The 23,335-nt window shown below is 47.0% G+C and overlaps 1 protein-coding gene across 1 annotated transcript in view; it reads left to right on the top strand.

Moving 5' to 3' along the window:
* Ipo9 (Importin 9) overlaps positions 1-23,335 on the top strand; it is a 61,144-nt gene that overhangs the window by 29,832 nt on the left and 7,977 nt on the right. Inside the window, exons 18-22 of the mRNA XM_050171730.3 lie at positions 4,066-4,194; positions 9,121-9,222; positions 10,861-11,034; positions 14,660-14,826; positions 22,214-22,347. Of these exons, the coding sequence (XP_050027687.2) occupies positions 4,066-4,194; positions 9,121-9,222; positions 10,861-11,034; positions 14,660-14,826; positions 22,214-22,347 (706 nt within the window). The remainder of the gene's footprint in view (positions 1-4,065; positions 4,195-9,120; positions 9,223-10,860; positions 11,035-14,659; positions 14,827-22,213; positions 22,348-23,335) is intronic.

A 23,335-nucleotide genomic window follows, 5' to 3' on the forward strand; every position in this document is an offset into this window, starting at 1 on the left:
AGCTTTAGTCCTGGTACATGTGAGTGTGTATGCCAACCTATGCAGGATTGTGTTGAGGGGCATTCACTTGTTTGCTTGTTAATTAATCCACAAAACCTCTGCATTTGTCATGATCAGCAGTGGCTGAGGAAGGCACGTTTTGGACTGGAGCCAAAGTTTTGACAAGGGGGAGTTGTCTTCGTCATATTCAAAGCATCAGCTAGTTAGGCCCCTTGTTCAAACACTGTTAATCATTTCAGTTTCGCCTGAAGGTGTTGATCACCTTCCGGTGAATCTCTGATCTGTTCAGATTACGCATTTGTCAGGCTTCATTAAAAGCAAAGGGCTACTACAGTAAAGCCTTGTTATAATTCAGATTTCATGGGGCTGAAAGAAATCGCTGAATTAACTGAATGTAGAATTATCGAGCATATCAAGAAAACAATAAGCAGATGCTTACTATGTCAACGTGCTTTTATTTAGTGAATGAATGGGAAAATCATGTTTCTGTTCTGCACAAAAGCAGTGCATAACCTGCAATTCTCGTCATCTCGTGACTGTTTGGCTCTCGCGGTGGCGAAGGCCTATGCCTTACTTCCCAGTGCAGTCAAGGTGCGCGCATTCATCTGAGACACGCTTTTCGCTACCACATGCCCATCCCAATTATTTTTTTTGCCAGTGAGCTGGTCACTCCTAGATCGTCCGTCTATCGCGATGCAGCCGGTGCTCTTCATACTCAACAGCTTTTCACAGAGTCAAAGCAAAACTACCATTTGCTGCAGTAACTGCAGACGAAACTGCAGTTGCTATCAACGGGATCATGGACGGTGACTAAGCTGTTTTTAAGGCACGCTGCAGGTGCGTGCCAAGTCAAAACGAAACTACTGTTTGCTGCAACTGCTGCGGAAAAAAACGTGACTATCGACGCGATCATGGATGGCAACTATGCAGTTATGAAGGCGTGCGGCAGATGCGGTGTTATGCGCGGCGGTAAACGTAAGAATAAAGTCTTCAAAAGCACAAATAGGCACAGAGTGTTGCTGTGTTGCTGTCATTCATGTAGGATTTCCGCTGGTAAACATGCAATGCAGACTCTGCCACTTCGTTTCGGTTGGACGCTAGTGCCGTTGCACATTTTGGACCTTTGTGGTGTGATGCGCTTGCCGAGCTCCAAGAGTTGTCTTATTTAACCATTGTGCAGCCAAATATGTCCAAATTAGCGAGTTTGATTGAATAAATAATGCATATGGCTAGCCGAGACCAGAGCGTGAGTCCAAATTATCTGATATTCCAAATTAGCAAGGGTTGAATTAACGAGGTTCTGCTGTATGGGAACATTGATGCTGGGGTTAAAGGCAGGAGAATTTTGCTAAAAATTTTTCAGAAGACCTATGGGCCCCGGGTGCCAGACGACCTAGCTAGGCCACTGGCAGGATGTGTTACATATTGCTTTCAATACATTGTTTGACGGACCGTGGCAGCTACTTCGAATTATCCGTAATTTCGAATGAACAAGTTGTGAATTAACGAGCTTTTATTGTAGCAATGTACTATGCATACGTCAAACTCCTGTTCACCACCACATTTGATCTATCAAATGCTGTGCCATTCCCCTGGAAATGTGCTTCTTCTAATGGAGATACAATCACTTCTCGCGTTACTGGAAATATTTAATACTGACAAATAGCACTGTTTTTGCAGATGCTGTCAAACTAGAGATTGAATCTGAAGGGCAGTACATACCATGGAACAAAACTATGCAGGGTGCTTTCAGATTTGCTTGTTGTGCATATAGATGGCTTGTACAAACCGTGGCTGTTCATTTTCGGCAAAAGGACGTCGACATTTTGCTCTTAAGAATTCAAAAGCCTCCCGGTCTGATACATGTTCCACGAGAAAGCACGTATGACCTTGCATCATTTCATTGAGTGGCGTCGGGCATGGGAGGCCGAAGTGGAGATGCTGCACTCTCGGGCTTGTCTTCTTGTGGACAAGGGCTTCTGCGAACTGCTTCCACGAATGGCATTTTAGAATTCTGCGAGTGGCCAAAAGGTATTCGACCCCAACTTCCACTTAAACGGACCTTTACACGACCGTTTGACATGAACAAAACGACCGCACACCACATCCGCACTTCGTGGACAGACTATACTGCAGCAGCGGCGTGCAAGGCTCATCGCTGTGGGATTCGCAAGTCTGCGCTGAATGCATTTCATTCGTGCTCGCACAATTACATGTGAATGGGAATGGACTGGCATGTTCTGCATGCTGAAAGCCATGTTCAAAGCTAGCAGCGTGTCTGTAGTTTCGGCAGTCACCGGCGGAGGGGCTGGAGGGCTGGACGGGCCGAGAACGAAGGCACATATGGGCCGCGAAGCGTCGGAGCCCTGTATGGCATGCAAAAAGAGATGCCCGGACTTGGGGTCGTCAAGAAGCGAGGACGACTACATCTAACAGCTAGTCATTTCTGAAACCTGGCAAAACAGTCCGCCTTGCTCGTTGCCCCCGTATGCCATTCGGCCGTTGAAACGGCATATAGTTGGTAGTATTGTAAAGGACACGCGAACAGGCATGTTCATGCGTGATTCAAGGCAGAAGCGAACTGATATGGTGCATATTCATGCAGGCTAGTTTGCTTCCATTTCTACCTTGTCTGAAATAAGAAAGCGCAGCAAAAGGCACACTGCAGTCTTGCAGCCGGGTGATGCTGGCTTTTAGGGTTACCGTTGCAATCATTATATCAGACCACCTCACAGTGCAAGTGACTTGAAACCTTCGTGAGCAAAAAATTAAGTCAGCTTTTGTACGTTCTACACAGCCTTGGAGAAGCAAATTGGAGTTCTTGCTTTTCACGATTTCGAGGAAACTGCTTGAGACTTGAGGAGATCTCAAATAACCTTCAGATAAGCATATCTTATATTTCGTATTATCAATATGTCAAACTATTTCGTAATTTCCTTCGAGTTCGATATATCCAGGAACAACTATAACTTTAACCCTTTGAGGGTAGATTTTTTTCGCCATATGCGACCATCCAGGGTCGATTTTTTTATTATTTATTTATTTATTTATTTATATTTTTTTGCAGATTCCAATTCTTAGGGAGTTATGTCAAAAACATTTTACCGTAATTTTTCTAGGGTAACCGTAAAGTGAGAAAAAATATTTTGTGTTGGTATAGATGTACTCTTCATTGATGAATTACTCTTCTCATTAATTAATCTGTACTCTTCATTTATTCATGAAGAAAATAAACTTATAAGAATTGAAAATTTAATGCATTGTTATAGTTCGAGGCTTTGAAAATGCGCACACGGGAATATTTCGCAAAACTCAAATGTTCCTGCTCTTACACTAATATGTACATCCATAGCGTAATTCAACTGCATAGGTGCGTGCACTCAAGAAAACTGTGTGGTTGTGTGCCCGTCAAAAAAGCAAAACGTGTGACAAGCTTCCGCTAATCTTCAGCTTATCGCCAACCGGAGGCAATTATTTTTCACGTCTCAAAAAAAAAAAAAAAATGAAAAGCAATGGAAACGCATGCACGGCGGCATCATTCCTATGCACACCCTTATGAGCACTAAACGAACGAGAAACAAGCAGTCGCCCCTTTGAGCGATTGGTAACGAGATAGCCATCAGTTTTGCTAGCGCAAGAAGCCGAAACTGCCCATGGAACAAAGTCCAAACCGCCATCTGCCCGCGCGCGCGCCAATGCGCGAGCGGTAGTATATAGACGCGTGGGAGCAAACTAGCTCTAAAACAAACCATGCAATGAAAACCAAGAGAGGGAGGCGTGCGAAAAAAATTCCCTGTATTCCCACATAATGGCAGCACATAACAGAAAAGAAAAAAGTTAGGAAATTGGCGCGCTTTTTAAGTGTACAGACGGCGCCATAAATATACGGCAGCAACCATTTCAGACTTCGTTTGCGTCACCGTATATTTACATCATTGACCCTCGAACGGTTAGGGGGGGCGCAGGCTTGCCTGTGCATCTTTTGTAGGTGTGAACGTGAGAGTTGTTCCTTTCGAAGTACCTAGTCTGGCATTTCATTACCTTCTGGCTTACATCTATTTTCAGGTTTCGTTGGACGTTCTCCAGACAATCGTCCGTAGCAGTGCACCACCCCTTGCGGAGCCCCTCATTACACAAGCATTTCCCATGGTTGTGCAGTGCGTCATGCAGACAGATGACAATTCGACATTGCAGGTATGTACTTGGCCGTTGTCTGCCCACAAGTGTTCGAAGCATCCTTGTCACTGTATGCTGGCAACAGCTATTCATTTCTGCTTGGTTAAAATAAAGATAACCTTACTAAGAAAACCTAGAAAAGGAATGATCAAATTTTGAACTACCTAATGCTTTTAAAATATAAAGCAGAATATGTTGCAGTGAGAAAGTAGAAGTCTTCCACACAAGGTTGCCGTGTGCTGTGCTGTCAGTATTAATCATTTTTGACAGCGTCTTGAAAGAGACACATAAGTGTGCAAATTGCATCCAAATTGCAATCCACTGTTTTGGTACATCAGCAGGGATGGAAGTGCTGCGCCAAATGCGCCCTCTTGCGCCGAACCATCGAGCTGCACCAAACTGCGCCAAAACACTCATTTCCAACGAAATTGCCAAATTTAACAGGATGTGCTTGTTCAGTGGCAACCACACAGCCCATATAAGCCCATAGACGTGCATTGGCTATCGCTTAGCCCTTCAATCCGAACCTAAACAATCCGTTTCAGCGTCGGCGCCTTCGGAGTGTGGGTTCGTTTGGTGGCATAATTGTAAGTGGGCCATAAATGAAAATGAAAACCGTTATGTGCTATACAAGGCATTACGAAGGTTTTATAAAAGTGTTACGTATTTGCACATATGTGCCCCAGCTAAACATCATTTGAATTGGCGCTCATTTCATCGGGTGGTAGGGAAGGAAAGCCTCGCTGAATGAATAAGGTCGTGCAGTCTCCTTACTGTGTAGTTCATCAGATTCATTATAGATTTTAGCACTCGATATTGTGCCCTATGGTACAACTGCGTCGCTTAAGGACGAACGCCGCGCGTCTGACGTCATAAATCTATTTCACGCGTGCACCACGTCCGCTTACCGGTACGATAGTGCGGCACGCCGACAAAGGATCTGCTTGCTTTTGCGAAACTTCTTGGTCACAGGTAACCAACGGCAAAGGTAATCGTTACTCAAATTTGCACTCAGGCTACACTATTGTATGCCAGGCCACACCAGTCAAAATCAGGATCTTGCCACTTCAGAACACAAGCCGAGGGTGTAAGGTCGCATTTTTGGTCAACCTCAGCGGCCAAATTGTGGTCGGAATTAAACGTTCGGCGAAACCGCAAACCTCCCAAATAGCATTCGCGGCAACGCTGTTCACGACGCGACTTGTACAGATCGAGTGCAAGAATTTTAATAAACCAATGTTCGGCGCACGAAATATCGGCGGTTGTTTGTGTCGCCAGTAGAGAAACCGCTAATAATTCAGAATAATTGATCTTATTCAAAATATTGCTCGAAGAGGCAGACCGGAAAGCCAGTAAACATTTTTTATCCCTGTGTTGCTTTCAAAAACATCTTAAAGCATTTTCTCGGCGAGCGATGTGAAATACTGGCAAACGTGAAATGACCAGTACGTCATTTCACATTTATTCTGCGGTATTCTTCTGTCTTGACTGGAGGTCGCCGAGAACTAAAAATTACCAGAGGGAACTACGCTAACGGCGTTCATTGTACCTTGGTGGGTGTTGTTCATGGTGGCCACTGTTAATATTTCTCGTTCATTGTGCACGAATGCGTTTAGTTATTTGAATTTATAAATTTGCCTAATCGATGAGATCTCGATAAAAATGTTGTGAATGAAGCTGACAAATGACCGATAACGGCCTTAAAAAGTAAAAAAAAAAAACTAGGATTCGCGAGGACCTTTTTTTAACGAGAAAGAAAGGCCGTAAAGTAAATGGAAAAGAACAAAGAAAAAAATGTTGGGACCATGACAACGCTTCTGCGCTCCAAAGATTGCATCAATCTGCGCAAACGTCGTCAAAAAGTGGCAGTGAAAACGAGCGGCTGCACTTCTTTCTTCCCGCTTCATCAGTTTTTAGGCGCGCATCTTCGCTCCTTATCACACGCGAAGTAGCGCGATCTCGTAACGGTTCGCTTTCCGAACTGTTACCTAGACCGTGACCCAGGTTTGCACGTTCGTAATATACACATTGCACTGATGATGTTTACGTTTGAGACCGCTTATATTACTGGTGCGGGCACGCGTTGCCGCGTGGATTAAAAAAATATATATATATATCGCAGGCTTTCTCTGTTTCCTTTTTTTCCCTTTTTCTTTTCTTCTTTTTTTTCTTTTTTCTCTAGAGAAAGAAGGACCGCACGAGACCTAGGCTATATACGTTGTTATCGGTCATTTCTTGACCTATTCCACAGCATTTTGCATTGGCACCTTATTGAATAAGTAAGGTAATAAATGTTAGTTCGTTAAAATTAAATTTTAACTGCTTGAAAAAGAAAAAAAATGACTGGCATAACACAAGCCTATGAACGGAAAGCCCTCTGTTATTTTTTTTTTATGTGCCACATTTAGTTGGCACACCCAGCATGTAATATTATGGCGGTTTCTGAGAAACTTGTATGGGCTTCCCTGTCGCTTCATGCTACAGTCATGTGGATGACAATTTTTCCCTGCCATGAATTTTGCCCGCCTTGCAGGCTTCCGCGGGAACTGATCTGCCGTAACCTAATAGTGTTCTGCAAAGTTGAATAAGGAAAGGACATCTTTTCACCGTATGCCTGCATTTTACTCATATTGACCTTTACCAAGCTGCTCCGAAATGTGTATTTATACTGCTCCAAAACAGACATTTCATGTTCCAAACCTGCTCCAAAGTGCAAAATTTGCTGCTCCTAGAGCTGCTCCAAAGCTTCCTTGGCCGCTTCCATCCCTGCATCAGGCATATCATCGCGTTTTCTTGACTTGGGCTTTGATGTTTTTTGAAACGGGCTGTGATGGTAATCGTGGAGGTCGTGATCCTTCAGGCAATGCTGCCTGATCTTAGTAAGAGGTCTGCTCTGAGAATGCGCCACCGTCTTACAAATAGCGCTGACAGGGCAGTATGATGAAACGGCATTAGTAGATACTCAGGCAGGAAAGTCCAATAAACTTAATTTTCTTTTATGTTGAAATGAAACAGAAGCACCTAGTATTTTCATTATCTGCAGTTGAGAATAACTTACTGAATATAAGCGCAACATGTTATGTTATGGGAGCTGGTGCTGGCGCTTTTGTTGTGGTGACTCCAATTTTGTTTAGCGTTTACATTATTTGCTCATGTATGAAAACGCTGTTCTTGTCTTAAATGGCGCTTTGGACACCTTGGCGCACTAGTCGACTCCTTAACTTGACTTTAGTGTCCCATGTAAACCAATAACCATCTGGAGCTGCCACGGATTCATCTAGTGAATAATAATAATAAAAATAATAATACCATAGACTTCCATTATTTCGACTCCGGTTAATTTTATTCCGACTGAATGTTCCGGCCGGCGCCCATGCCTTGCTATGGGCTGAAATTTTCGTTATTTCAATCCTAAAATTGGCCTTTGCCAGACCACTTAAACTTGAGCAGTCAATGCATACACACATTACCCATATGATGATCCCAATAGGTATCCCTTTAGTGGCAGCATCTGTCTCGGCGTAGCCTAGGGCACAGTCATTGGGTTGAACACACGTCATCTCCCGTCGAAAACGCTTATTTTCAGCCTGGCCTTAGGGAGATTTTTAAGCAATAACCCTAACTCACAATCTTCGATTATGGTACTTACCAAATTCCAATGCGTGCCTTTCTTTTTTCTTCAATAAAATTAAGCCAAAATTGCTTGCATAGTGCCATCGGATACGAAACCGAAATCACCTTCGGGCGTTCTTATGCTTTACCGCATAATACAGATGTGGATGTATTATGGCAAAGCTGACTTTAAAAAACCGGTCACCACTGTGCAACACATACCAAACCCTTGGCCATTTTTCTTGCTGAAAAAATCGGATGTGCGTTATGTTTCTACTTTGTTTGGGAGCTTTAATGTCACCTCTGCGTTATTTTTCTGCAATGGAAACAAAAAGTGGGCATGCGTTTGATCAGAGGGCTTTAGAATCGAGCAGATACTGCCAATTGAATCAGTAGTCTGTTTTGGCATTGTTTCCGCATCTTGTTTAATTTAACCCTCTGGATAATTTGGTCGGTTTCATCGGTCCAGCCTGGGTTCGATTAATGGAATTCGACTGTATTAAAACCTAACAGTTGATCAGTTGGTTGATCTAACGGAAATGCGTTAGCGCTAACCCTTCGCAAGCCTTAGTAACAAACAAGATGCCTAAAAAGCTCCACAAGGTTCCTTAAGAATGCCTAATGCATGTCACTTCACTCCTAATGTTCCACTTTGCATTCTGCATCAATTGCACGCGTTCACTATTGTGCATTTTTTTCATTTCTGCATATACATGTACTATTTCATTCTTTCGGCGACGTTCCTCAGCACGACTTTCCATTCTGCTCATATATGGCACATCATCCATTTTAACATGTACCCAAAGACTCCTTCACAAGACATGTGTGAAGCCGTCTAATGCCACAGGCAATCTGCCGCAGCATGCCACGGCGTGATTGTTTCCTTTCCCCTGGCTGTCTGCCAGCTGTGAGCGCAGAAGCGCGATGTCGCACGCCACCTGTATTCCTGTGGGCTCCTAAGGTGTGACGTTACATCACCCTCTCTCTCCTGCACACGCCCTTTCTCACCTTCTCCCTCCGTTTCACCTCTCCATTTGTGATGTTGCATGCTTTCCTCCTCCTCTCTCATGCCATGAGGTAACCAACAGATGTGCAAGGTTTCTGTTCACATGAGCATGCCAATGCTGACACATTAAAACATAGAGTAGTCATAAACACCTGAAAGGATTTATTGTTAGCAATTTGCTATAAGGTGGTTGTACTGTCAACATTATATTTTTATTTTGTTCTGCATATTTTGACCATTGTTGTAACGTTTTTGTAGTTAGATTGAAACGCAGATTTGCTGAGCAAAAATGCTTGAGTTGACTATTTTGTGCGCATTCTTTACAGAATGGTGGCGAGTGTATCCGGGCGTATGTGTCAGTTGCATATGACCAGGTTGCTGCCTGGAGAGATGAACAGGGTCAAACAGGGCTATACTATATTGTCAAGGTAAGAATTTATAATTATTTTTTTCACCTTTGGCTGCTTGATGCCTTCCTGTAAGAAGCATGATAAGGTGGAGTTATTATTTTGTTAATGTCAAGTGCTTTTGTGCTGCAGGTGGGCACTGAATTAAGGGTATTTGGACTTCAGAGCTTCTTTTGTAAATGTAGCTTATCGAATAATTTGCCTTTAACATAAATCATTCTAAAGTGAAAATTTTCGGTCAGAATTCAACATTTCGAGATGGTCACCTCCAATCTGTTGAATTTAACTGTGCTTGCTGTGCTAGTCCAGTCAGTCGGTATTAGTTAGTAATGAAGGCAGTCCAGCTGGCATTGCGTGTCATTGCCGATTTGATGTAAGCAGTCAGGTGCCGTAGATCCTGCACAAATCTGGCCTGGGTCAGCTGCTTGGCAGATTGGACTAAGCTGAACTTGGTTTTGAAGAGGAGTGATGGTAGCCACCGTCTACTTTCTCGATGAATAATTGCTGGTTAGGTTCCCCATGCAGTGCTTGTACTATGGCAAGGAATCTGTTACCAGTCTCCTTATGAAATGGTTCCTGACTGGCATTAATCTGCCCCCTGCACCATGCTTCTTGATTTTATGCCATGTAGGAAGCAGCTCTGCATAAGTTGGTTCTCTTGCACTCGCTACTGTGGTAGGGCAGGCTGTGTAGGTGTCATGCAAGCTACTTGTAGCAGATGACATGTCGATGGCGCTGTGCTCGTTGGCCAGGAGCGTGGGGACGATTGTTTCCCTAATTTGTGACTAAAACAGCCAGTTCAAGGGGCAGAAGGTTGCAACCAACGATTTTGAAACCCACAAGGCTGTCGGAACACTCATGTGCATGCTTACAGCATGCTAAGTTTCTTTAATTTGGCAGCTCTTTTGTGCTCGTTTTTCTGGTGATCCAGTGTCTGATCTGCGGCCAACCACTTTTGTTATGAAAATGTAGCGTTATTGCAATAGAAAATGTGATTGCAATATTGAGAGAAAATGGGAAGCTTTGTGTTCCTGCCTTGAAGGTGCAACTACTCGGACAACATAGTTCCGTTGCTGGGTTTTTCTTCTGAATTTGTGTTTTCCACGATACGCACTACTGCCATACTCTGTGTCAGGGAAACATTAAAGTGCTTATATGTAATTACCCGCAAGTGCGGTGTCATGCTGCTATGCATGTGATTGCTAAAGGTCATAGAAACTCTGATCTAAGTGTAAGAGGTAGATTTACGATATCACATGAACTCGTCTTGCGATGTGCTGAGTAAAACTGAGTAAAACAAATAACGCAATAGGACAAGCCAGGCAAGGATGGCAAGACAGTTGTGACTTGCCATCCTTGTCTGGTTTGTCCTATCGTGTTGTGAGTCTTGCTCAATTTTACTCAGCACATCACAAGAATAATGAAACACCAACTAGTCCGATTTCTCGCTTTATTCTCATGAACTAGAGGCAGTGGAAACGAAAGTACACATTTTAGTTAGCCCTAAACAGACGTGTTTCGTTTGATGTTGACAGTACTCTACTGTGGCAGCTTGCAAAGCACTGTTGAGAACCAATGCAGAAAAGCACAGCTAAATTTTAAGAGACCTTGCAACAGTGGAGAAACTGGCTTCAAGTTGGTGTTCTTTCATTTTCAAAGGTTGCCCAACATCTTCTGGACCCCAAGACACCAGAGTCTGCGGCCATGTTTGTGGGCCGACTAGTGTCGGTGGTCATTTCGAAAGCGGGCTTGTCCCTGGGCGAGGGCACTGAGCTGCTGCTGCGGGCTGTCCTCAGCAAGCTGCAGCAGAGTGAGACACTGAGTGTAATTCAGGTGGGTGTTGTTGCAACGAAGTGGTTTTCATAGTGTTGACTGGATGCCTTGGTTTCAGTTTATTTCATCTCTTTTATGTAGGCACATCTATTTTATGCAATCATACTGGAATATACAGGAGGATGTCCCAGAGCACAGAGCTGTATGAGGACCTTTTGTCAGTACATGCATTCAGTGCAGTTCAGACCACTTACAGTCAAACGCCTCTGTAACGAAGCGCTGGAGACCTTCAGAATTCCTCGTTATACAGTCAAACCTCAATATAACCTTGTTATACAGTCAAACCTCAATATAACGAACCTCGATTGGACAAAATTTCCTAATGAACTGTTTTAATTTCCTGATCTTAGTTTCATTGAAAACCGTGTATCTCTCTCTCTCTCTCTCTCTCTTTTTTTTTTGCAATTTAACAAAGCAATTTCATGACACGCTTTCGACTTCACTAACTTTTCAGCCATTTCAAGCATGTACTTGGAGCCTGTAGGGCTGGTAATCTAGCAAAAAGTATAAAAATGACGGCCAAGGCAGAAGCTAGTATTTGCAAGCGTCCTTCCGCATGAAGCGTTTGAAAGACAAACGCTTTTGAAGCACGTGGGCCAAGATGCGGTAAACCGTAAACAACTTACAGAGGCCGTGAGGTGCGCGGCAGCTTGGACTACTCGGTGAAACACGAGAGCTGACGATTCCTTCAGCGCAAGGGGCCTGCGAGGACGGGGTGCAGGCACGGTAACGGGATCAAGCATGCACGACGGTTGGGGGAGAGGGGGCAGGAGAAGCGTGCTTATCTGCACCTTCCCTCAGCAGTCGGGTCTCCTCATCCACCCCTGCTGTGGCTGCGTGTGACTTTCCATACGTCAACGACGCGCCGTATCTTCGAGGTAATCTGCAGCATGTACAAAGGCCGGGCCGAGATGGTTGGTGCCTTGATGTGCATTGTGTTCCTGCATGTCCTAATGTTGGCGGTCATATAATCCCGTTCGCATCTCGGACACGTCACGTCGCTCGCGTCTGACAGCGAGTGTTCGTGTTCATCGAGTGACGTGTGTTCATGTTTGCCAGAGCGTGCGTGACACCGATAACACTATGAACCTTACATCGTGTAGTAGTTCCATTGCTATCGTCACCAACGCTATGCCTTCGTTGCAATACTGCAACATTTTTTTTTTTTTTCTCAGGACGAATGTCAATATTCCTTTCCAATTTTGTTTTTCATTTGTGGGTGCCATCTGATAATGGCCGTGAGCACTAAATGTGATCATCCATGGCACCCAAGCGTTACCGTGCCACATGGCGCAACAGAGACAAGTCTTGGATACCATGAACCACGCTGGTGCATTGTTCTCTATCACGTCTGCTGGCATACATAATCGTGCGATTATGGCTCGACCTTCTTGCGGTTTGTTGACAAGTGCTTACTGAAAACATACTATTTCACCAGGAATGCTCTGGAAATCTGTGAAATTGTTTTTGCTGCTGAAACTTGGAAACCTCGAATTAATGAAATTTTCAAATTAACGAAGTTTATCACTGCAAGTACAACTTTGTTATAGCATTGAGGTTTGACTGTACTTCGTTTTAAAGATTGCCTGCCGTGAATGCAGATTAAGCGTATTCAACAAGAGAAAAACCTTTATGTAATGTGAATTCATAGGGGACTTAGTGAAATAAGTTGCCTTTATTTTTATTTTTTATTTGCTTTGATTTTTTTGCACACCTCTGCTAACTGCTATAGAGCTTGTTTGAGGGTGCTGCTTTTTGGTGCGGGCAGACGGCCAGCCATGTGATGTTTTTCATTTTTCCAGGCTTTCTTTATCAGCCCAAAAAAATAAATGGGCAGAAAGTACCTGGCTAAAAACGTACCAGCGTTTCAATCTCCTGCAAATTCTTCATTGACAGCATGGCATTCAGAACAGTAATAAAGAAAATTGCTAATTCCAATCGATTATTAAATTGGATAGCATCAAAAAAAAAAAAAAAAAATACTGGCAGCTATTCTACTCGATGGTGAACATGTGTGTACAAGTGTGTGTGCATTGCGCACACACACACTTCTACCATGTGGCCGGCATCCCACATTTTACACACATACACCTTTTTTTTCCACTTTGGCACTCCTATGCTAACACACTAATAATCGCGACGTGCGTGTAGTAGTGAAAAGCATTTCTCGGCTGCAGACGTGCAGCACGGCCACGCTGTGAAGGAAGTCGTGAGGCCTTCACAGCTTCCGCAATGCTTTTGTGCAAAATAGAAGCAGGATTCGCTGGTTCGTTCAGTAGATAAACTCATGTTGACATATTAAGCATTTGTTTATTGTTTTCTTGATACCCTCGATAATGTGACATGCAATTAATTCGGACATCTTTTTCATTCTCGTGTAATCCGAACTACGAGGATTTGCTGTACTACAATTAGCAACTATGTACATTTGATCATTACCTGGGGCCTTATTCTCGATCGATCACTTTTTGAGGTACTTTTAAATGGTGTAATGTTGGGAGCAGTATGTTGTTAAACCCAAAACAAGCGCCCATACCCGTGCAAGCATTCCTCTCCACATTTCCAGCGATTTGCAATTGGCGACAACTATCGAGCAATTGCACCCTCCCTTTCTCCACCCTGTTCATCACTTGATGCTTCTTCAACAGATGCCTGGCTTCAGGCTCTTTTTTGCAGGAAGCAGTGTAATTTAGTGAGGACGAAAAATTTAGTGTTTAGCTGCACTTGTGCCGAGGTCTGGTAGTGGCGCCCTGTAGCCAGGCGTCTCTCTGCGCCGTGTTTGTCAGTCACCATTTTTTTCGTCAGATGCGTCAGTTGTGAGAGGTGTTGGTTCTCTGTGTGGATTCCGTGTGCAGTGCTTGCTTTGGTGTTACCGATGTGTACCGGCAAACAAGGAAAAAACCTGCACGTGGCGGCCGCCATTTCACAATCGATTGGAATAGGGTCCGAGAATGATACAAGAACTGTGAAGTGCTTTTGCAGCGGAACTTTGTGACTGCAATGGTTCGACGCAAGCCGAGTAACAGTGCGCCAGTGGTTAGTGAACAGCTGGGAGATGCTCGTTCCTTGAAGGGGTGTGGTGTGTCTCCAACGAGCTTGACGGGCCAGAAAATGGTGCACTGCGCGACCGGCCCTCTGCTGCTGGCGTTATACAACCAGAAGATCATAGGCCCCTTCAGTCTGAATGCATGTACCCACTTTTCAGGTCCGAATTAGAGGAGTCATTTGACGGATTTGTGAGTGACGACACATGATAAAGACAGTAAACGCATGTTATTTTGAGTAAAAAAAAAAAAAAAAAAAAGGCGGTGTAGTTAGAATACCCTACCCGCCGTGACTTAGCGGCTATGGCGTTGTACTGGTAAGCATGAGATCGTGAGATCAAATCCTGGCTACGGCAGCTACGTTTCGATGGGGGGCCAAATGAAAAAACGCGCGTAGACTGTGCATTGGGGGCCCGCTAAAGAACCCCAGTTGGTCAAAGTGAATTCATAGTCCCCCGCTACAGCGTGCCTCATAATCAGGTTGTTGTTTTGGCACGTAAAACCGCAGAATTAACCGAGAACGTCCTAGGCCTATAGCCATGAATGTAAATCAACGCAATCGATTTCTCTCTGTATTGCAGAGTTTGGTACTGGTATTTGCGCATCTGGTGCACACTCAGATGTCGGCAGTCCTCGACTTTCTGTCTGGTGTTCCGGGACCAACGGGCCAGTCAGCTCTGGCATTCGTCCTTACAGAGTGGTGCTCCAGGCAGACGCTTTTCTACGGAACGTACGAGACCAAAGTCAGGTGAGCACAAAGGAAGGCTGTGTGAATGGCATGTACGCTCGGACACTACGGAAAAAGAAAATGTTTCAGAAGTACTGAACTGTATTCAGTGATTGAGGTACAGTCAACTTAAAGTGAAACAAAAGAAAGTTTAAAATTACTAATGTGAGTATCGTCACGTAGTAGTGACGGTGAATAATACAGCGGTAAACTGTGAATGACAAAAAAACAAACTTTTTATTTGGTGCACTTGTCTCCGCAAAAGCAAGTTATCCTTAAAGCACAGCAATAGCGGCGAACGCGGTCGGCGATCGGCAAAATCTGAAGAGCAGGTCAAGCGCGTCGGCTTTTATATGTTAGTCATCGAAGGTTCCAGAGTAATTGCTGGTGCCTGCATGTCTTCGAGAAAGTTCTACACCATTCGCGACGCGCATACATGCAGTCAGATTACACAAGGTTCGGTGACAACAGACAGAACCATTGATAACATTCCAGAAACTTCCGATACGTGCAGGTGCGTCCTGCGCCGAGCGATAACATTAGTTAGACGACGAAACCTGGTCAGTTGATAAACAAGTACACGTGCCAGTATTATCTTTGCCTCCACATATGCTAGCATATGAGACACAGACATGCTTTGAAATCTGGCATAAAGAAATCTGGCAACTTATGAAGGGCTGGCACAGGGTTTGCACACTGGTCTTTAAAGCAGCCATGCCCAAGACATGCTCTAATTTGTATTTTTTTTTTCTATTTTTATTTGTACTGATGGCACTTCACTCATCTGAGTTGTCATACATGCTACATGATAAAAACTTTTGATCACAAGTTGGCGAGCATTCATCGCTTCGAAAAGCATGAATGGACAGAGACGAGTGAGGAACACAGGACGAGCACTTAATAACAACTGAAAAGTTTTTCTTTGAGACCTACATGTATAGTAAAACCTCATTAATTCAACCCTCGTGAAATTGGATAATTCGGACTCGTCCTCTGGTCCCTACAAGCACTTGCATTATTTAATGCAATCAAACTCGTTAATTCGGATGTGTTTGGCCGCACGTTGGTTAATTCGGACAACTGTCGGAGCTCGACGAGTGCCAAGCTTCGCGATAGGCATCAGCGGAAATCGTATGTGAATGACAGCAACGCTTGATCCCTATTTGAGCTGTGAAGAAGAAGACGCGCCGCGCGGCACAGACACATCGCCAACGCGCGGCTCGGCTCCGCTCGCGCTGTTGATTACTGTCGCCTTTTTTGGACAGTGCTTCGGGCTGTCCCGCCGTTCCCGGTCGCTGCGCTTTTGCCTTACGAGCCGCCAATAAACCTCTTCTCAATTGGTGGAGGTGCTGGGACTCAAACCCCGTCGCTTGTAACCCTGGAGCTGCGATCAAGAACGCTATCGCCCGCCATGACCGACAGCTCATCCCAAACGGCGCCGACGCCACAGTCCGTCACTTGCACCGGCGTTGCACGACAACGCGACCCCAAGATCTTCAGCGGTGCAGACGACGAAGATGTAGAAGACTGGCTGGCTTCATATGAACGGGTGAGCGCGCACAACAAGTGGGATGATCCAGCGAAGTTAACCCACGTCATCTTTTATCTGGCTGGTGTTGCCCAACTCTGGTTTCACAACCACGAAAGTGACTTACCCACATGGTCAATCTTTAAGACAACCTTTACAGAAGTGTTCGGCCGACCCGCTGTTCGCAAACTGCGCGCTGAACAACGCTTGCGCGCCCGAGCACAGCAGACGGCAGAAACATTCACGAGCTACATTGAAGACGTCGTGGACCTGTGTAAACGAGTCAACGCGGCAATGCCCGAAGCTGAGCGAATTCACCATATACTGAAGGGCATCGATGACGGCGCTTTCCAGATGCTTCTAGCCAGGAATCCGCGCACTGTGTCCGAAGTCGTCAGCCTATGCCAAAGTTATGATGAGTTACGCAAGCAACGCGCTTTGACTCGGCGTGCTCTGGGCAGCGACGACTTGGTGGCAAGCCTTGACAGCATGTACGACCCATGCTCATTACTTCAACGGGTCAAGGACTTCGTGCGTGAGGAAGTTGCCCGCCAACTTTCTTTAGTCCCCTTCACTCAGGAGCCCACCTCCAGTCTTCCAAACACGCTCCGCACTCTCATCTCCGAAGAGGTCGCTCAAGTTGTCCCTTCCGCACACCATCAGCCGCCTGCAGCCACGAATCTCAACTCTGCTCTGGCAGTGCAGCCTGTCGCGACTCCTCGCACCTATGCGCAGCCAGTCCTGCCTGTGGCTGCGCCTCTTACGTACGCGCAGGCAGTACGCAGGCCTCCGCCTGCGTCTTTCGCGACCCATTCCCAACCGGTGCCACCGGAAGCCCATGCTGCATCTTGGACCGCACCGAGAGCTAATCCTTGGAGGACGCCTGATAATCGTCCCATCTGCTATTCTTGCTGTACTCCTGGACACGTCGCCCGATATTGCCGACGTCGGCCTCAAGCGTTCGGCGGCGCCTCTCGGCCCTTCCAGTACGGCAGCCAGCCCTTTCGCCAATACGCCACTCCTTCCCACCAACCGTATGCTCGTGCTGACCTTCCAGAATTTCCTTCGCGTCGCTCGCCATCCCCTCGCCGACGCTCGCTCTCCCCAATGCGTCGGCGACCCGCACCACCTGACCAGGAAAACTGAACGTCGCAGTTCACGAGGCAAGAACTGCGCCCCATTCGAACTGTCCAAGTCCTCGCGCCTGTCCTGCTAACGTGGTCGAAATTAGTGTAGAAGGTGTTCCTGCATTTGCTCTTGTGGATACCGGCGCAGCCGTTTCTGTGATAGCCGCCAAACTGTGCCGTTCGCTGCGCAAGGCGACCACGCCGCTTTCTGGACTGTCGCTTCATACGGCAAGCGCTCAGCACGTCACTCCGCACGCAGCCTGTACTGTACGTGTGCTTATTCACGGCATTGTTTACATAGTCGAGTGCATTGTTCTTCCCACCTGCTCGCATGACATCATCCTCGGATGGGACTTCTTATCCCGTCATAAAGCCGTGATCGACTGCGCACGCGCCGAAGTTGAATTTTTTCCTTGTGACGCACCCTCGCACGAAGATTGTGACCGCCCTTCTAAACTTACCGTGCGCGAGGACACAGATATTCCACCTGGCTCCTTCGCTCTCGTACCCGTCTCTTGCGATGCCATCACTGATGCAACGGTCCTCTTCACACCTTCCGACGTCTTCATGAGCCGTAAATCTCTCCGACTACCCTTCGCAACACTTGACATGGCTGGCGGCTGTAGCAATATATACTTCTGCAATCCCCTCTGTGCGCCGATTACATTGCTCGTGGGTGAATGCCTTGGCATCGTGGAACTCCTCGACTCTTCGTCTTTGGTTGACGTCCCCGGAGACTCTTTTGATGTCGACTCCGGCCAGTCGTCTTCGATTTCCGCGCTTGAAGAGACGTCCAAGGATGCATTCTCGAGTGCCATCGCCGATACCCTCACACCTGCCGAACGCGCCGACCTTCTTGATCTCCTGCACCACTTTAGAAGTTCATTCGACGTTTCACAACCTCACCTGGGCCGCACGTCGGAAGTGCAGCACTACATTGACACCGGTTCACATCAGCCGTTACGTCAACGACCCTACCGCGTCTCGGCCGAAGAGCGTCGTGTCATTACCACCCAAGTCGAAGATATGCTGCGCCGTGACGTTATTCAACCTTCGCACAGTCCCTGGGCGTCGCCTGTCGTTCTCGTTCGCAAGAAGGACGGGTCTATTCGCTTTTGCGTCGACTACCGTCGGCTAAATAAGGTAACGCGCAAAGACGTCTATCCTTTGCCGCGCATCGACGACGCCCTCGACAGTCTTCAGGGAGCAGAATTATTCTCGTCCCTTGACTTGCGTTCGGGGTACTGGCAGGTACCGATGGCTGCAGCCGATCGCCAGAAAACCGCATTCATTACGCCTGACGGCTTATATGAATTTAACGTAATGCCGTTCGGGCTTTGTAACGCCCCTGCCACCTTTGAACGACTCATGGACAACACGCTGCGTGGCCTCAAGTGGTCCATATGTCTGTGTTACCTCGACGATGTCGTGGTTTTCTCGCCTGATTTTCCGACTCACCTGCTCCGCCTCAGACTTGTTTTGACCTGTCTAACGAACGCTGGCCTCCAACTCAACCTCAAGAAGTGCCGCTTCGCCGCGCGAGAGCTCACCATTTTAGGCCACGTTGTGTCCGAGCACGGCGTTCTACCCGATCCTGCAAAACTTCAAGCAGTCGCTGAGTTTCCGAAGCCTCAGACCATCAAAGAACTTCGGAGCTTTGTGGGCCTATGCTCATATTTCCGGCGCTTTGTTCGGAATTTCGCATCGATCATGGCGCCATTGACTCAGCTTCTGGGCGGTGACACCACCCTCTCCTCCTGGTCCCCTGCATGTGACTCCGCCTTCGCTACGCGGCGTCGTCTTCTCACCTCCCCACCTATTCTTCGCCATTTCGACCCGTCGGCTGCAACTGAGGTACACACAGATGCCAGCGGGGTCGGTCTCAGCGCCGTCCTCGCCCAACGAAAGCCAGGCTACCCCGAATACGTAGTCGCCTATGCGAGTCGCACGCTGACGAAGCCTGAGGCCAATTACAGCGTGACCGAAAAAGAGTGCTTGGCCTTAGTATGGGCACTTGGCAAGTTCCGACCATACCTTTACGGGCGCCCATTCGACTTGGTCACAGATCACCACGCGCTTTGTTGGCTTGCCAACTTGAAAGATCCCACTGGCCGCCTAGCCCGTTCGGCATTACGCATCCAGGAGTACGATATTCGCGTCGTATACCGCAGTGGGCGAACACACTCCGACGCCGACGCTCTGTCTCGTTCACCTTTACCTCCAGACACGGCCTGCGGAACAACTTCCGCACACTCCATCTCATCTCTCGACATGGACTCCTTTGCCACCGCACAACGTCGTGACCCGTGGATCGCTTCTCTTTTCGACTATCTTTCTGGATCATCGACCATGCCTGTATCCCGAACCCTCCGACGCCAAGCAGTTCATTTTGCCATTCGTGACCAGCTGCTCCACCGACGCAATTACTCCCCTGAAGGCCGTCGGTGGCTTCTGGTGATTCCCCGCAGCTTAAGGTCACAAATATGTGCCGCTTTCCACAACGATCCACAGTGTGGCCATGCCGGAGTCTTCAAGACGTACGAACGAATTCGCCACCGCTACTACTGGCGCGGCATGTACAATTTTGTACAAAAGTTTGTTCGGTGCTGTCTTGACTGTCAACGCCGCAAATCGCCGCCTTTACGCCCGTCTGGTGCCTTGCAGCCGCTCCCGTGCCCTGCCACACCCTTCGATCGCGTCGGCATCGACCTATACGGCCCGCTTCCTATGACGCCAGACGGCAATCGGTGGATCGTAGTTGCTGTCGACCACTTGACACGCTACGCCGAAACTGCTGCTTTACCAAGTGCTACGGCACGGGATGTAGCCTTTTTCGTTCTACATCGCTTCGTGCTTCGACACGGCGCACCTCGAGAACTCCTCAGTGATCGAGGTCGCGCCTTCCTCTCCGAAGTCGTCAAAAGTTTGCTCTCGGAATGCCGCATTATTCATCGGACAAGCACGGCATACCACCCCCAGACTAACGGACTCACAGAGCGATTTAACCGCACACTTGGTGACATGCTGTCGATGTACGTGGCATCTGATCATGGTAACTGGGACCGCATCCTTCCATTCATCACGTTCGCGTACAACACCGCGATCCAGGCCACTACGGGATTTTCACCTTTCTTCCTCCTGTATGGCCGCCAGCCTACGCATACCATCGACACGCTCCTTCCATACCGTTCTGACGCCTCCGAGTGTCTACCTGTGTCCGACATCGCCCGACAGGCCGAAGAATGCCGCCAGCTAGCGCGCTCCTTTACGGCCGAGCAACAGCAGCGCCAGAAAGAAAACCGCACCGACACGCTTCCGAACACCACCTACGCTCCAGGCGTTCTTGTGTGGTTGTCTGTGCCTTTCCAGGCTCCGGGGCTTTCCTCGAAACTCGTCCCGAAATTCGAAGGGCCTTACCGAGTCTTGGAGCAAACATCTCCGGTGAATTTTCTAGTTGAGCCACTGTCACCACCTGAAGACTTGCGCCGGCGTGGACGTGACATTGTCCACGTCTCGCGTCTGAAGCCCTACCACGACCCTCTGCCTCCCGATTCTTAAGGCGCCAGGATGGCTCTTTTTGTCCGGGGGGGAGATTGTTAAGAAGAAGACGCGCCGCGCGGCACAGACACATCGCCAACGCGCGGCTCGGCTCCGCTCGCGCTGTTGATTACTGTCGCCTTTTTTGGACAGTGCTTCGGGCTGTCCCGCCGTTCCCGGTCGCTGCGCTTTTGCCTTACGAGCCGCCAATAAACCTCTTCTCAGAGCCTTCAAAGCCTTTATTCGCGCGTTTACCACTGCGCATAACACTGCGTAGGCCACCGTAACTGCGTAGTCGCCATCCATGATTGCGTTGATGGCGACTGTGGTTTCATCTTTAGCGGCTGCAGCAAATAAATGGTATTTTTGTTATGACTCTATGCGTGCGTCGGCCGCACGCCTTCAAAAACTGCGTAGTTGCTATCCATGATAGGGTCGATAGCAACTGTGGTTTCGTCTGCAGTTGTTGCAGCAAACGGTTGTTTTGCTTTTATACGGCGTGCGCGTTGGCCCCGCGCCTTCAGAACAGCAAGGTTGCCGTCCATGCGTCAATAGCGGCCATGGTTTCGTCCGCAGTGGTTGCGGCAAACAGTTTCGCTTTGACTCACTGCAGAGCTGTCGAGGCTGAAGAGCACCGGCTACATCAAGATGCACGGACAATCTTTTGGGGACCAGCTCACTGGCGGAAAAATAATTGCACAGTAGTGAAAACCATGTCTCAGAGGAAGATGTGTTTGTGTTCTTTGGCCGCACTGTGAAGTTGCAAGGCCTACACTGCTGCGAGCACTAATCAGTCACGAGGTGATGAAAATTGCAGCTTTCCGACTGCTTTTGTGCAAAATAGAAGCAGGATTTGCTCAGTCATTCACCAAATAAAAAAAGTTGATGTAGCAAGCGTTTGTTTATGGTTTTTTGGTGCCCTCGATTATTCGGTGTTCTTTTAGTTTGGATATTTTTTTGGTCCCATGAAATCTGGGTTAACAAGGTTTTACTATATATCAAGATTTTGATACATGCGCAGTCACTTTCAAATAAAAGCTTTTCAGTTAGTAAGTGCTCGTACTGTGTTTTTCACTTGTATCTTTCCATTCACGTTTTTTGCAATAATGAACAATACACGATCTGCACACCACTGACTGTTGACAATTCATTTTCTAGCAAGGGCGTCCTGTGTGTTCACATATGCTTCTTATCCCCCCATCCCAACCACTTGCAGCATACTGGCATTATGCAAGCTTCTGGAGCATGGAATTCAGACTAACGACTCTCGTCTGGTGAACATCAATGTCAAGGGGGACAGAGTGTTCAACATGAACGAAGGCATTCGGACGAGGTCGAAGAGTGCTGCTAGTACGTACAGAACTTCCTGTTCAGAAGTTTTGTTTTTGTTTTTGTAAACTGCATTTACAATGCGGCTTCTATCTCTTGCTTGTACCCTTCATCAACTATGTGAGCAGGGACTGAAAAGTAACGAGAAGGTCTTCACAAAAATGTTTAGGAAGTTAATATCTAGGCATGCATACTACACTATTGTCTCCACCTGTGCCCAGCCAGCAGCGTCCTTGTGGAAAGTTTCGTACGCTCACTGCATTGCATTATTTTGAGCCTCTGTCACCGACTGTATCAGTTTTGTGATGGCGGACATCGCAGAACGTGCGTGCATCAAGTTCTGTTCCCTCTTGGGAAGCTTTTAATATCGAAGTGTTCGTTCATCTCGTATTTGTAGTGCAAGATGAGACAGCCAACCATCTCTTTTACATCGAGGGGATGAAGCATGATGCAGTTCAAACAAATCACCCCAATCTGTGGAACTTGGGCAAGGGGCTTGAGCACCATGGCAACACTCCCGCATATACAGCACTGAGTGTGCAACACTTGCTTATAAAAACGAGATAATGCAGCCTCACCCTTCCTTCTTTGCATCTCTTTCTCCTTACGGCTTATCTTTAAAACTAAAATGAGACCTCCAAGGAAAGTGTAGGAACTATAGACATAACAGTATACAAATTTATGCAGGTCCAATGCACATTTTCAAATCCATGTAAAGTGAAGCTTTTGGAAGCAGATAATTAAATGCTATGAAACTGTGAATCTTCTGCAACGCGTTCTGCAGCAAAGCAATTCGGTGCCGGCCTGGGAAATTCGCAAGATGTGGAAAATCCCTTTATGTGAACTACGCGACTGCAGGTTACACTATCTCTGGGATCTACCCACTTTTTATCGTGCCATCTCTGGGATCAGCCCAGTTTACTGTCCCACTATCTCCAGGACCGGCCTACCTTGCTCGGCAAGAAACTGACCGAGCAGACACGACAAATTCTGGGGAAGAAGACATAGC

This window comes from Dermacentor andersoni, chromosome 6 (assembly GCF_023375885.2).
Source record: "Dermacentor andersoni chromosome 6, qqDerAnde1_hic_scaffold, whole genome shotgun sequence".
Lineage (NCBI taxonomy): Eukaryota > Metazoa > Arthropoda > Arachnida > Ixodida > Ixodidae > Dermacentor > Dermacentor andersoni.